Source organism: Sander vitreus, chromosome 7 (genome assembly GCF_031162955.1).
Source record: "Sander vitreus isolate 19-12246 chromosome 7, sanVit1, whole genome shotgun sequence".
NCBI classification, from domain to species: domain Eukaryota; kingdom Metazoa; phylum Chordata; class Actinopteri; order Perciformes; family Percidae; genus Sander; species Sander vitreus.
In genome coordinates this window covers 6,672,964-6,686,550 of record NC_135861.1, presented here as the reverse complement: position 1 = coordinate 6,686,550, position 13,587 = coordinate 6,672,964, and the positions used below count along the sequence as shown (strand labels likewise).

The 13,587-nt window shown below is 40.3% G+C and overlaps 1 protein-coding gene across 1 annotated transcript in view; it reads left to right on the top strand.

Annotated features, from left to right (window-relative positions):
- Positions 1–8,101, top strand: part of LOC144520564 (plexin-A1-like) — a 301,950-nt gene extending 293,849 nt beyond the window's left edge. The window contains exon 33 of the mRNA XM_078254352.1: positions 756–8,101. Coding sequence (XP_078110478.1) covers positions 756–851 — 96 coding nt within the window. The 3' untranslated portion in view covers positions 852–8,101. The remainder of the gene's footprint in view (positions 1–755) is intronic.
- Positions 8,102–13,587: the final 5,486 nt, after the last annotated feature.

Here is a 13,587-nt window from a genome sequence, read left to right as displayed (position 1 = left end):
ATAACCCGCTCTAGACTTTTACCCTCCTTCTCCAGCCCATTTTAGATAACCATATGCCGCCTCATCCTCTTCTCTTTCCCTCCCCTCCTTCCTCCTTCCTCCTTCCCATCCCGCCATAGCAACAATATTACAGTAGTTATGCTGGCTGGTTGCAGCTGGCTCCATTCAAACCAACTGCTCCCCTTCATTACAGCCTATTATCCAGATGTAGGCAGCTGCACGGCCCCTATCGCCTATAACACATACCCTAACCTTAAACGCACAAAAACACAGACACACACACAGGCATAAATACATACGGACATGCTTAACATGCTCGCATGCACATGCTAATGCACATACACACACACACACACACACACACACACATATAAACCAGAATGATGCACCACAAACATAAATAGAGCATTTTTTCACACACTGCACCAGATCCTCCCTCCCTTGTCACACCTAATGGCCACTGGGAGTGTGTGTTGGTGTCTTATTAACATGCCATTATAGACATCCCACAGCCCTAACACCTGCCCCGACCACCATGTCCATGTTGTCAGCATCAGTTTAAAATGTAATCACTAACAGGGAAACTTAAATTAGCATCAGAACGCTTTTCCTGCAGAAAGAGTCGGTGTGTCTGAGCATCAATCAAACATTTAGGGTTCAGAAGGGAAACAGTGTGCTTTGCTGCATGCAAACAAGTGAAACAAGGGATTAAGGTGCAATGATGTAGTGTAATCTTCCTCCATATATGTGTCCAGATCCTGTCGGCGTTACAGAAGGACGAGCAGTCGCGCAGACAGCGGCTACGCGGCAAGCTGGAGCAGGTCATCGACACCATGGCGCTGGCTAGCTGAGGACCGGCAAATCGGAAGCCTCGGCTAGGGGGAGAACTGGCCAACCAACATGCCTTCCCTGACAACCTTTGTCACCCGTGAAATTTTGACCCTCAGCATTTGAAGTCTGTCATTATCACCCTCACAAACAACAAAAAACGGCAGCGGGAAAAAAAGACTGCAAAGGACACAAGTACCTAGCAGCAGCAGCAGCACACTGGAGAGACAGCAGAGTTTGGAAACTACGGCCCTGCCGGCCGGGTTGGCCAACCCAAGCCCCTTAACAACAAAATGAAGCGCACCCTCATTCTTCAGCCGATATGGACCTCAGCTCAGGAGAGCGTTTGTTTTCATCAAGGCCCTCATCACATCTGGAGTCCTACGGGTGCAGCAGTTGGGTACTTTGGCCACAATCAGGACCGGTACGTGCACATTGGTGACCAAACACTCATCTTGCTGGATATAGAGCTGGAAAATGCTACAGGAAATGAAAGCTATAAGCCACCAGCTAGTAGCTCGCCACAGCCAAGGCTACGGTTCAGACTGTGAGCCAATACAAATCCAGGATATATCATTGCGATACTTGATCCCTGTAAGGAATTTCTCTTTTCTGTTTGCCGTCCTCCACAGAGAGGTCAGCTGGTATGGATTCAGTGTGTTGCTCAAAGACACTACAGCAGGGTGGATGCTAGGCAACACGTAGGCTTCAGCCACTGCAGGGCAACCAGGCGAAGGGACTTTGCAGGGAAACTCTTCCTCCAGTACTGACTCTCAAACTCTCTAAACAAGAACTCCACTATAGTCCAACAAATTACATTTTCAGTTTCATAACTCTGCATTTGATTTGTCATTGCATTTGATTCTGTTTTCTTTTCTCTCCCCCAACTGAACTGCCCACTCTCCCCAGTGCTGTGCCACTTGTGTTACTGCTGAATTTGCACAACAAAGTTGAATCAAAAGAGAGAAGAGGATATATGAATATATATATAGATATATAAATACAAACCTTTTTTTTTTAAACAAATGAAAAGTAGAAAAAAAAACATGTTTTTCCATTTAAATGTACAAAAGATTTGATATTTCCAAGATGAAAAAGACGTCCTGTGCCATGTTTTACTTTGAATGTTGTTTAGTGCAAAGAGACTTCTTTTCATTAGATGAAATGTGCTATGATGATAATGTTGTCATGCTTAGTGACTGAAAGTTTAAAAATAGGTAAATGGCAAAAAAAAAATTAAAAAATAAAGAATATATATATATATGTATATATATATATATATATATATATATATACATATATTACAGACAGTTTCTATATTTCATGAGGTCGTGGGACCGTTGTGTGCTATATCTTTGGCTCTGAAGATAGTAAAAAGACAAGTGATGTCTGTGAGCCAATCGACCTACAGTGCTTTTGTGTTTGTTTTAGAGAAACCAAATACATCGAGGCCTGCTCAGTTGATTTAGGTGACACGAAAGTCATTCCTGTGGAAGCCAGCCTCGTGCTGTGGTAGCAGACAACTAGAGAGGCAGTAGGCAGACATTTGACCAGTTAAACCCTGGCACACACCGTGCTCTACAACTTGTTGTTCTTATTTTCTAGACTTCTCCTCTTGTCTGAAAAAATTTTATGAGGTGTGCCCTCCTAAATGAAGGACAGTTCTGATGTGCAGAAAAAGGTGAAACAGTATTGTCTAATTTTTTGCTTGTTTTCTAGTCTGCAGTAAAGACAGTAAAGCTAAAGGTTCCTCTTTTGAAATGTGAATGTGGTTTTTGAAAAAGATAATGAAATGTAGCTTGATTTATGTGTTTTGTACCAGTTTTTGTTTTATAGGGGTAAAAAAACGTGCTGCGCCACATTAACTTGCAGCGCTTAAAAAAATCATGCATTCATAAACAAGACATTCCTTTCTCTTATGAGTGTACAAATGGTACAAGGCTAATAATAACGGCTAGCAAATACACAAACAGGGTTATATACTGTAAACCGTGTGTTATATTCCATTCTACAAGAGCTTGTTATGAAATGTAGAGCACCAGACCAGGCATATCAACAACTTCCCGACTCTTCTACGTATCCCTGTTTGATTGGTTTGAAAGCAAATCGATTTGTTTTAAAAGGGTGACGAAAAAGTAGGTTAAAATGCATCAATGAATGTGACTTTAAAGGGAACAGTTGAAGATGCCTCAAATGATTTTCTTTTTCTTCCTCTTCAACAGTGCTTCCCTTAGATTTTCCCAATGTGACAGAGTGGAAAGGACTTTTGTTTCAGTCCAGTTCACATAGCACAGAGCTTTGCAGATGCATCAGGAACCTTGCAGGCCAGGGCTGTTGTGAAAGGCCGGGTAGGTTTCTCTCAAATTAAAAGTTGCTATAACCCCTCTGAGTTATCTTTTTCGCTCGTCCAAAGCCCTATACTCAGACAGTCTGAGTTACAGTTTGAGAAGAGAAAACTGAAAGATCCCAGTTATTTCCAACCTCGGTCTTACTTTCTCGAGTCATTCTATCTTGGTGATGGATTGTTGTGATTGAAGGGATCGCTGCTCATTAGGAAAATCCAGTGGATTAAAGAGAAACTCCTAAAATACGTTTTAAACACATCCGTCTGCAATAAGACCTGCCCACATCCCGTTTTGTTACTATCCTTGGCCTCAAAACGTGCCGATATTGGAGTAGATGCTAATTTTAGCTGGCACAAAGAAATTTCAGGTTCTCTTGACGATGCTTTCACATGCTCAAGGATTTATTGTAACTTTTAAAAAAGCCAACACAGAAAAACATTGTAATTGTAAACAAGGTTGTAATTATAAGTATGATAAGCAGCATTTTTTTTCCCGCGCTGCTCAAACATGCCTTACGCACTTGCAAAATTGAATTGATATATATATATATTAGGGCTGTCAATCGATTAAGAAATTTAATCTAATTAATTACATACTCTGTGATTAACAAAACAATCGAAATTAATCGCATACATAATTAACGGTGCCTGAACCGATACTTTTTAAGAAAGTAAAAAAAGAAAAGAAAAAAAAAGGGTACTAAACAACAGTTGGTAACATTAAAGAACGGCTTGTTTATTGCTAAGGCCATATGGTCAAAATGAAATGATTTAATAATAATGTATAACAATAACTAATTTCAGTAGTAAATTGCTGTTGAACCATCAGATGGGAAAAGGACATTTACAATAACTTCAAATGCACCACGAGGCTGTAGTTTTCCAGTTTCATTGAACGCACCGTCTGTGTTGTTTCTCCGACGGCAGCTGCAGATTGTTACATACCGGTGTTGAATCCTCTACAGTAAAACACAGTCACACTTTACACCGTTTAGCGTTAGCTGTCAGCATTTTAACCGTGTTTAATCCAGCTACTAGCTAGCGGTAGGCTAACGTTAGCTGCTGTCGAGTATAGTGTTAACTAGCGTCATGTGCAGCGGTGTTTGTGTTTCAGAGCATCAGAGAGAAGCACAGACATATCAGTGGCACCAGATTTCGGTAGCCAGGGTTGGCAGGAAGAAGATTTTTACAAGTAAATGTTCCAATTAATAATCCAGGCAGAACATTCTCGTCTCCCTCCTTCATTTTACAGTCCAATGGTGGCTAGAACGGCTCCGGGTCAAACGTCAATATGGAATGGATTAATCTGCGTTATTTTTTTTAACGCGTTAATTTCGATTAATTAATCTGAGAAAAAATAACGCGTTATTTTGACAGCCCTAATGTATATATATAAAATAATGGAATTGATGTGGAATAATATACTTTGAGTTGTCGTGATAAAATCACACATTTCGTATGTTCTATTGACATGAACACAGAGGACCAGCAGCTGGCAGACTAAGAGCGCAAAAATCTGCAGGTCGGGTGGTGGAACTGTCCCAGAACACAGGACTTTAACCTGGGGGAGCAATGTTTGTGTCCTGGAAGTACTGCTTAAAGCTATAGTGCGTAGTTTCTGTCCCCCCATGAGGCACATCCACATGACACACCCCCAACTCTCCTCCACATAGTTCCTAGTAGCCAAGGAGGACACGGAGGATTTAAAAAAAATAAAGAAACGTGATAGACTCTTCATAAGAGCTAATTATCTTCACTCGCTTTTCTGCGCACGAACGTCGCCAGACGACACCATTTTCTGAACATAGCCATACTGAGAAATACAGAGAGAGTTTTGTGGAGCTGAGAGTCTTAATTAGCTTTGTATCAACTCATTTGGCACTAAAGCTTTAAAGGGATCTGTGTTTTTAACCAGTTGTTTTGGTGCCTAAACCTAACTGTCACAACCGTCATTGTGACCATCACCTTGTGGTGACTGTTTGCTGTTTAACAGTCACCTTTTGGTGTCTGAACTTAACTGTCACAACCACCTGTCACCTACGGTTGACCTGTCGCTGTAATTTCATAAGAAATCATAGGAACCCATTGATGATACGTTGAATTGTTTGGAATTGGTGGGACTGTGCCATTGGTGAGTTTTAGTTCCTTTGAATTGTCTCTTTGAGCAGCAATCCCTCCAGTCTAAGTTTTAAAATGGCAAATAATATAAGTTTTGATAAGAATGACTTTGAAATAACCTATATTATCATTTAATGTTACACTGTAACAATGAGTCTGCTATAAGTACTAGCAATATGTTAGCTGTTCGTTGATGTTAGCTACTGCAGATGAGGCATTTACCTAGCTAACATGCTAGTCTAAAAATTGATCAGAGTGCTAAATCCATTGAAATATATTTTTCCAGCTATCTGCCAGAAGTGAACAATATATCTTCTTTCCCTCGTTGCCCAAGCACTGAAGGCCTCTTACATGGCCGACAGTGGGAATGTCACTTTATGGAAGAAAAAAAAAGCCAAACTTAGACTTAAGTAACAGAACTCTCTTGCAAATTTTAAAGCCATCTCCTTTTTTCTGGACCTATCCTCATGCCACCAAACCAAACACATTGCTGCTGTCAAATAAAAACTCTTGAAAGGAGTACATTACCCTTGATATAGTTTGGATTATTATGAAACCCTCTAAAAATCCAGATCTTTATATATTAGCGTGTAGCTCTCAGATGCTGTGTTTTTATCTGACAGCAAATATGTGTCTGAACAGAATTACACGTACTGTATGTGCTACAATACTTGAACCACTGATCTAAACAGGGTAAAACAACATACAGGACGGTTGACCAAAGCTTTATTCATCTACATCAGGAGAACAACTCTGGTACAAGAGCATATCTCTGATCCATCTTCGTTTCAGTTCTTCCACAAAATTACTCAAGCACTCCGCTATAGTCATTTAAATACCCCGTCATTGAACGGTTTGTCTTTATGCTTGATGAATAGTGAAATTGAGGCGACGTTACTTCCGTGTACAGGCACTCATTTACACATTCTGTTCAATTTGAAAGAATGACAAACGGTCTGAGGATGTGGACCACTGTATTGATGTTTGACTGCTATTCACTGGCTTAATTTGTCTTTTGATGAAGATGTGTGAAGATGACTTTAGTGATGTTGAAATAGTAATGAGGCTTAGTTAGCGAAGTATGAAAAAAAAAAAAGTGCTGCAGTACCAAGAAGGCCCACTTGGTCTCTGGTGCTTCTGTTACTTAGTTCCACTTCTTGTTTTCTGCTTTACCACTTGTTGGGGTAAAAGATGAAAAGACTTGGGCAATGCAGAGGAAATGCTTTGAAGGCTATGGTACCATAGGGTTCATTTTTCCATTCTGTTGCATCTGTGGCGTTCGACTTCCACATAAAAAAAGACAGTAATGAAGGATGTGGAGTGTGAGAAGGAAAGAGGTGGAGGGAGAGATTGACCAAACAGAACTGTTCACTGTGCCTTTCCCATACTGAAAATGATGTATTTTTCATTGACATCAATATACTTAAATATACATTTTGACAACAATCATTTAAGATGGATTTGGAACTTATAAAATATTAATATATGCAATATTTTGTGGAATATGCTCATTGGCTTTCTTTCCCAGACTGAGATGAGAAGATTAATACCAATCTCAGAACGTCAGCCAACGTTTAGCCAAGCTAGCATGAAAAAGGAAAGGTTCAGTCCATATAGGGAAACATATGTCAACCAACGCCTCTAAAGCTAGCTAAGTGAACAAATTGTATCTTATTTATTTAACCTTTACATAATGTAAAATCATGTTGTGGGCCTAACTAAAACCCATTACTTCATTTTTTTAACTTTGCTTCACCACTGCTGTCAGTCTTTATGCTAAGCTGAGCTAAGCTAACTACGTCCTGATTCCAGCTCTGCTCTTAACATACAGACATAAGATTGATATTGTATTATCTCACTCTCTAAAACAAAAAAAGGAAAGTGTGCTTATTCACTTTCTTGCCAATTGACTTAGGTAGAAGATCAATACCTCTTATATCGGTCTGTAAAGTGTGAAGCTGGAGCCAGGATATAGTTAGTTTTCCATAGCATAAACACTGAAAGCAGGGAAAAACAGCTAGCTTAACTCTGTCCGAAGGTACCATTTTTTTTTAAATAAGAAATAGTGCATATTATATATTATATATTAATAGTGTATATCACATTTGTTTTACTTTTGAACAAAGCCAGGCTAGCTATAACAGCTAGCCTGGCATAACGCCTGCATCTAGTCTTTCTGCTTAGCTAACCGTATCTTAGCTCTAGCTTAAAATTTAGTGGCAGACATGGGAGTGGTATCAATTTTCTCATCTGTTTCACCCTCTGTTTAAAAATTAAAAATAAATAGATAAATCAGGAACCCACAAACATTTTGGGGTATTCTAAAAGCCATTTCTGAATCTATTCTAAGTGTTTGGAAACTGACTTATTTTTCAGTATGGGCTGCACCCTCCAACGTGACACCTCCTCAGACCCATATAGACACACCAACGCACAACCTTAATACTTCCCCTCGTGTGCCATTTTTGATCACCCTCCAAACCGCAATACTCAAGTTACAGCAAGTTTCTCATCCCTCCAGTTCTCTCCAGCTTCCTCACCTGCTGAGTTCACTTTGATTAAAGTACATTTCAGAGAAGGTGCATAGGACATAAAAAAAACAACCTTCACACAGATTAAAGAAGAGAGAGGTAGAAAGGGAAAAAAATATCTTAAAGAGTTTTAATACTTTATGAATTCTGATACCTTTTTAAGAGTTTCAGACTTGAAGCTGCTGTGACAGGTTTTGGCTGTTTCACGCCCGTGTAAATATCCTGCTCTTTCCTATTTTGCAGATTTATTACGTGTAAATAGACACGCATCAAGGAGAGATTAAACATGTTTTTTGCTAAATCTGTCTCGTCTGATGTTTTTATTTCCCTTCCCCATCCCTATACAGTACACCCTTTAAAGTTATGGATTTGAAAGTTGTAACAAGTTTTAGGTTTATCTCAAGTGAACGCCACCACAAGAGAACTTGAGAGATCAAAAGCAGCATATATGCTTGTGTTTGATTCCCCCTCTTTTTTTTTTACTACGGTGATGTTGATTAGGACATTGACAACGATAAGAAAGTGATAAAAATGATAATAAACCTTTACTTTGCAGACTTAACTGCCAGAAATCACTTCCTGAAGTGAGCCAGGAAGATTCAAAGCTCAGTTTTAAGTACAATCACAGTACAATACAATCAAAAGACTGAAATTGTCCCAGTGAGTGGCAGACCAGTGAATCCCTAAATGACACTGTCAGATTGAGAGTGCTATGTCGCAGTAATGATGTGATAGAAAATGTGCTTCAGAATCTTTTGATTTGATTTTGCATATACTGTAAATCTTTCAAAACAGACAGGTCATCATAAATCTAAAAAAAATGTGTATCACTGGGCTTCACTGGGTGGAGAATATACAGCAAGATACAATGGATGGTGATGAGGTATAGGCCTATATATGGCTGTACTTTGTTTTGTACTTTGTCGCAGTTTCTGTTTCCTGTCTTCCCATGTTCTTTTTAGCCACGATGGCTTTAAAGGTGCTCTAAGCGATGTTGGGTGACGTCACTTCTTGTTGACATTCAAAGTATTGTCAAACAAAATGGAGGCTAGCTCGCCGCTCCCTCCTCCTCATCCCGTCCCCTCCACCTCCCTTCCACGTGTAGCGGGTGTGTACTCTCTCTCTTGCGTTGTGTTGTGTTACAGACAAAACCGTAGTGTCTCATAACCGAGTAGTGTCTCATAATCACATTCGTCACTATAAAGAGCTCCAGTTAGCTAAAATGAAAACAGAAATTATTCAGTTTACGGTTGCCATGGTTGTATTATAAAAGTTAGGTTATCAAGCTAGGCTAACCAGACTAGCAAGCTAGCACAATGTGGTGAGCTTTTTCATTTAAGCTAAAACAAAAGAAACAAAACAAAACTGGTCTTGAATATAAAATTTGAGACCTCCCGTGTGGATATACTACATGCACATCATATACTACATAACATATTATCACATTTACCTAACTATAACAGTGGAGCTCAGTATATGCGACTTACCATAAAACAGGCTACTGCAGACTGGTGATAGTGTGTAGGAATTTACCCTAAAGTCTGCAGAATAGCACCAATAGATGGCGCTCAAGTTACAGGAAAAGCCTGTCTCATATGGAAACTACTAGCCAAAGGAAAAGTTACCTTTTAATGGCAAGTGGAATTATTAACTCCGCTACACGCGCACTAACCCCCTAACCCTCACCCCCAAATCCTTCTTGTCGGTTACTGGGTGGAACACTGTTTGTTATGTTTCGTGGTGCAGGTTGGCGCAGTTTGTTTTTGTTGCTGTTTGTGGAGCCTGGGGTGTCTACAGAGACCGCATTTTTTTTACAGTGTGTTCAGGGAACAGGCAGCTAGCGGATAGCGAGGAGATGTTTGCTGTATGTGACAAAAAATGTTGTAGCCTAAAAAACACGTGACATCGATTAGAGCACATTTAAGGTTCTGAGGTAGGAAATGCTTGTCTGTCAGTCAGTCCACCAACATTTTAATTCCTCCAGTACTTTGGTTTAGACCCAAATACCTGAAAAACTGACATTCCTATCAGCATCAGCTGTACTTCATGTAGTGCTAATGTAAGCATGCTAGAGTCCTAACCTAGGAAGGTGAAAATGAAACCTGCTCGACATCAACATGCTAACACACTGATGTTAGTCTATATCCACGACGTTCCACTTCCGAGATTGCCCAGGTGCCGTCAGAAATTCCGCCGGATGTGAGTTAACTTCCTCTTTCTTTGTGTTGGCATTTTAAACTCCGGTGGATTTATGAGGACTATGGTTAACTGCTCCTCAGATCTCTGCAGGGTAAATCCAGACAGCTAGCTAGACTATCTGTCCAATCTGAGTTTTCTGTTGCACGACTAAAACAACTTTTAAAGTATACATATTCCACCAAAACAAGTTCCTTCCTAAGGCTATTTTGCAGAGGCACCGTGGCTCTGTCCGGCGCCGCCCAAGACGATTGTCATTGGTTTAAAGCAGAGACTTCAACAGGGGGTCCTCAGAGTCACTGCAGTGGGGCCTCCAAATGATTGTTAATTTTTGAAAGTTTTTTCAAATTAAAATGTCTTAACATGAATCTAACATTATTAGCAAATATAAATCCCCACTGATGATGGGCTTTCCGGCCTATGGGTAAGGTAGTCACTAAGATAGACATCCACAGATACAGTTAATCCTAAGGAATCACTGTGCCACCTGTATGTTTAACATTAAAAGAATTATAAAATCATGCCAGCACTTATTATTTTGATAGGTTAGTATTCTACGCACTAAAAAGGTACAGTATGTATAAAGGCTTTAGGCTGCCCTACACTTTATTGTAGGCCCAGTTTAATATGCAACTTTATTTTATACAATATATGTAGTAGGGGGTCCCTGCTCCGCCTCTCTTTTAGTTAAGGGGTCCTTGGTTTAAAAAACATTGAAGACCCCTGGTTTAAAGAAATGCCAATAAACCAGAGCATGTTTTTCTCCCATCCGGGAATACTGTGTGGACTAGCCAGACTCTCCTCCGCAGCACTGTGGAGGAAGGTCTGGCAATGCGAGACTAGACTGATGTTAATAATTAGGATATAGCTCAAAGCGACTGTGCTCAAGTACAGCCTCTATGCCACATTCATGTCAAATTGGAGTTATTGTAGTTACGATGTCCTGACTTGTAAATGGCTTTCACGTCTACATCCAAGTCGTAATTACAACTGGGAAACCAATATAACCGACTTGGCTGAGCCCAAGCTCGTCGTATACGACAAAAAACAGCATCTCTGATTCATAACTTAATCATTTTATAACCATAATGAGTAAAAAGCATGCAGTTTTCTGCAGCTAAAAGCTAACACTTGCGCCGTTCTGCTGATGTCTTTGGTGTCTTTGTAGCCTTTACAGAAGAATGACTCAAGACAAGACATAGGAGTATTGCACTACATTTAGCCTATGCCATTTTTATTTTAATGTCAGAATTTTGAGTATGAAATTCATGCAATATATAGTACCCTCAAGGAATTCCAACATTGGAACAAAAAATAGTCTGTATTATATGTACACTGCTTTCTGCTAACAATTCCACAGTATGAGATGCATTTTATAGATGCAAAAATGACTGTTGTGTGACTCTACTACACCTGTAAGCCGGGACGCAAAATGATGATGATTCATAAGTGTCCAAAATGTCTGTATACTGTTCACTATAGAGCAAACAATGGAGTGTCAGACACTGCTTTGAGCTTGTCACTTATGTCTATTGCTCTTTCTCTTCATTGTTCCATCCCAGAGCAAATTATATAAAAACGGATAAAGTCCTGTTCTCCCCTCACGTCCCTCAGACTGTCCATTACCAATTGGAAAATGTAACATTTAAAATGCGTTGAGCCTTCCCCCTCGGGAACAAGACGATTTGACAGGCAACCCATCAATCAAATTAAAAAGCCCATTATGAAAACATAAAGAGGAGAGATTCAGACCTCCGGAGAGAATCTGACCTGGATATCACAGACAACGCGTCTTTGTTCTGAATGGGATTGACCTCTCTTTATTGTCCTAAGTGCTTTTTTTATTATTATTCTTTCCTTCACCTGTGAGGTCCTTTCGGTCTCTAGCTTTTATTTCTTCCTCTTCATGGTGAGGTTTCAAGCTTAGGCATTTGTAATTATCTTTTCTTCGTCCCAATCCTCCTCTTTCCTATCTCTGATCTTTTTCTTTTCCCCTCTCTCTACCAACTGTGGTCCTTCAGAGAGGCAGACGGAGTGAGTTTTCACAGAAGTTTCTCTCCCACTCCTCTTCTTCTCTCCATCCTTTCTTTTAATTTGCCTCATGCATATTATTTGGATTCCCTGCTGTAGCACTTGTCACAGTAGGTGGGGCAAAGCAATGCTTCGATAAAGCTACGGCTTGCACACACTCTCACAGACAGCAGACACCACCGCCCAATCGCCTGCAGCTCATATGTCTGGTTATGTGTTCAAGTATCTCAGGGCATCAGATTACCATGTTTGAATTGTGCTTGTTGTGAAAAATCACTCTCCCTCTCTTTTATTTTCCTCTTCTCTCCTTTTTTTTTTTTTTTGCGCGCCCAGAGGCTTTTCTGGAAATTCAATCACCCCGACCACTCTCAACACAAACACTTGGCCGTCCTCTAAGATGCCCCGGCGCAGAATAAACGACAAAGTCACATTGGCTTGGGGCCCATGCTGCCGACTCTCAGCTGGAGATTAAACTGTGATAAGACTCCTCTGTTTTTCCAGAGTAGAGAAGAGCATAACAGAGGAGGGAGAGGGGGGGAAAATAAGAGAAAAAGCAACATGGGGTAAGAAGGACAGAGAGGGGAGAAGCAGGAGAGAGAGTTGACTTTGGGTGTCTCGGGAGGTTAATACTGCCTCCCTCATTCTGTCTTTATGAAGCCCCAGTAAATGACGACCAACAGGGGAAATAAGATGATAGAGCAGAATCAGGACAGCAGACAGAGTCACGTATAAATGCAGTGCTGAATTGAACGACTGTGTGAGTGCATGTCTGGCTATGCTTTAGAACTAAGAAAAGGTAAGTGAGCTTGCATGATTTAAAATAATCACTATCCATACAGTATAACAACAACAAAAAAAAACTCAAAATCTACGTAATTCAATAATTCAACCTACTGACTGGTCATCTAACATTTGATGTTCTGAACTTTTAATGTCCATCAGGTCTATCAGGTAAAAGGGAAGAAATGGGTTTATATATACCTGATGTGGGAAGAAATACCGTGGGCCAGATGCACGTACTTTTGCGAATGTAGCGTTAACAGCGCCATGTCCAACACGCAGAAAGCGCACGCTGTGATACTTCAGCTTACGTCGTATTTACCTGCAGTTCATCGGGTAATCAGCGCCTTTCTCTGCCTTCTATACAGTAAATTGTGCTGTAGCAAAGCGTTAAGTACTTGTGCTATGATACGGCTGAAGTGCAGACTGCAATATTCCCACTGCTGATGCTATGGCTGTTTGAAATGATCCTGATAATGTAAATCTTTGTGGCAAAAATCCTTTCAGCTCGTCTCCTTGGCCTATGTCTTCGTCTTGCTCGGATTACTGCTGCCATTTCACCAGGAGGCATATGCGAGGAAACCCGCTTGCGGCTGGTTTAGACCTGCTTTTAAGAGGCAGAGAATTTTCATTGCAAAATAGAGCATACCTTACCATACCATACATACCGCGTAATACTTAATTAGGCGCACTTTACTTTTCCCCTCCGATTTATTTATGGGAAACTCCCACTTTCCCCTTGACCCTCCCGTGAATGCA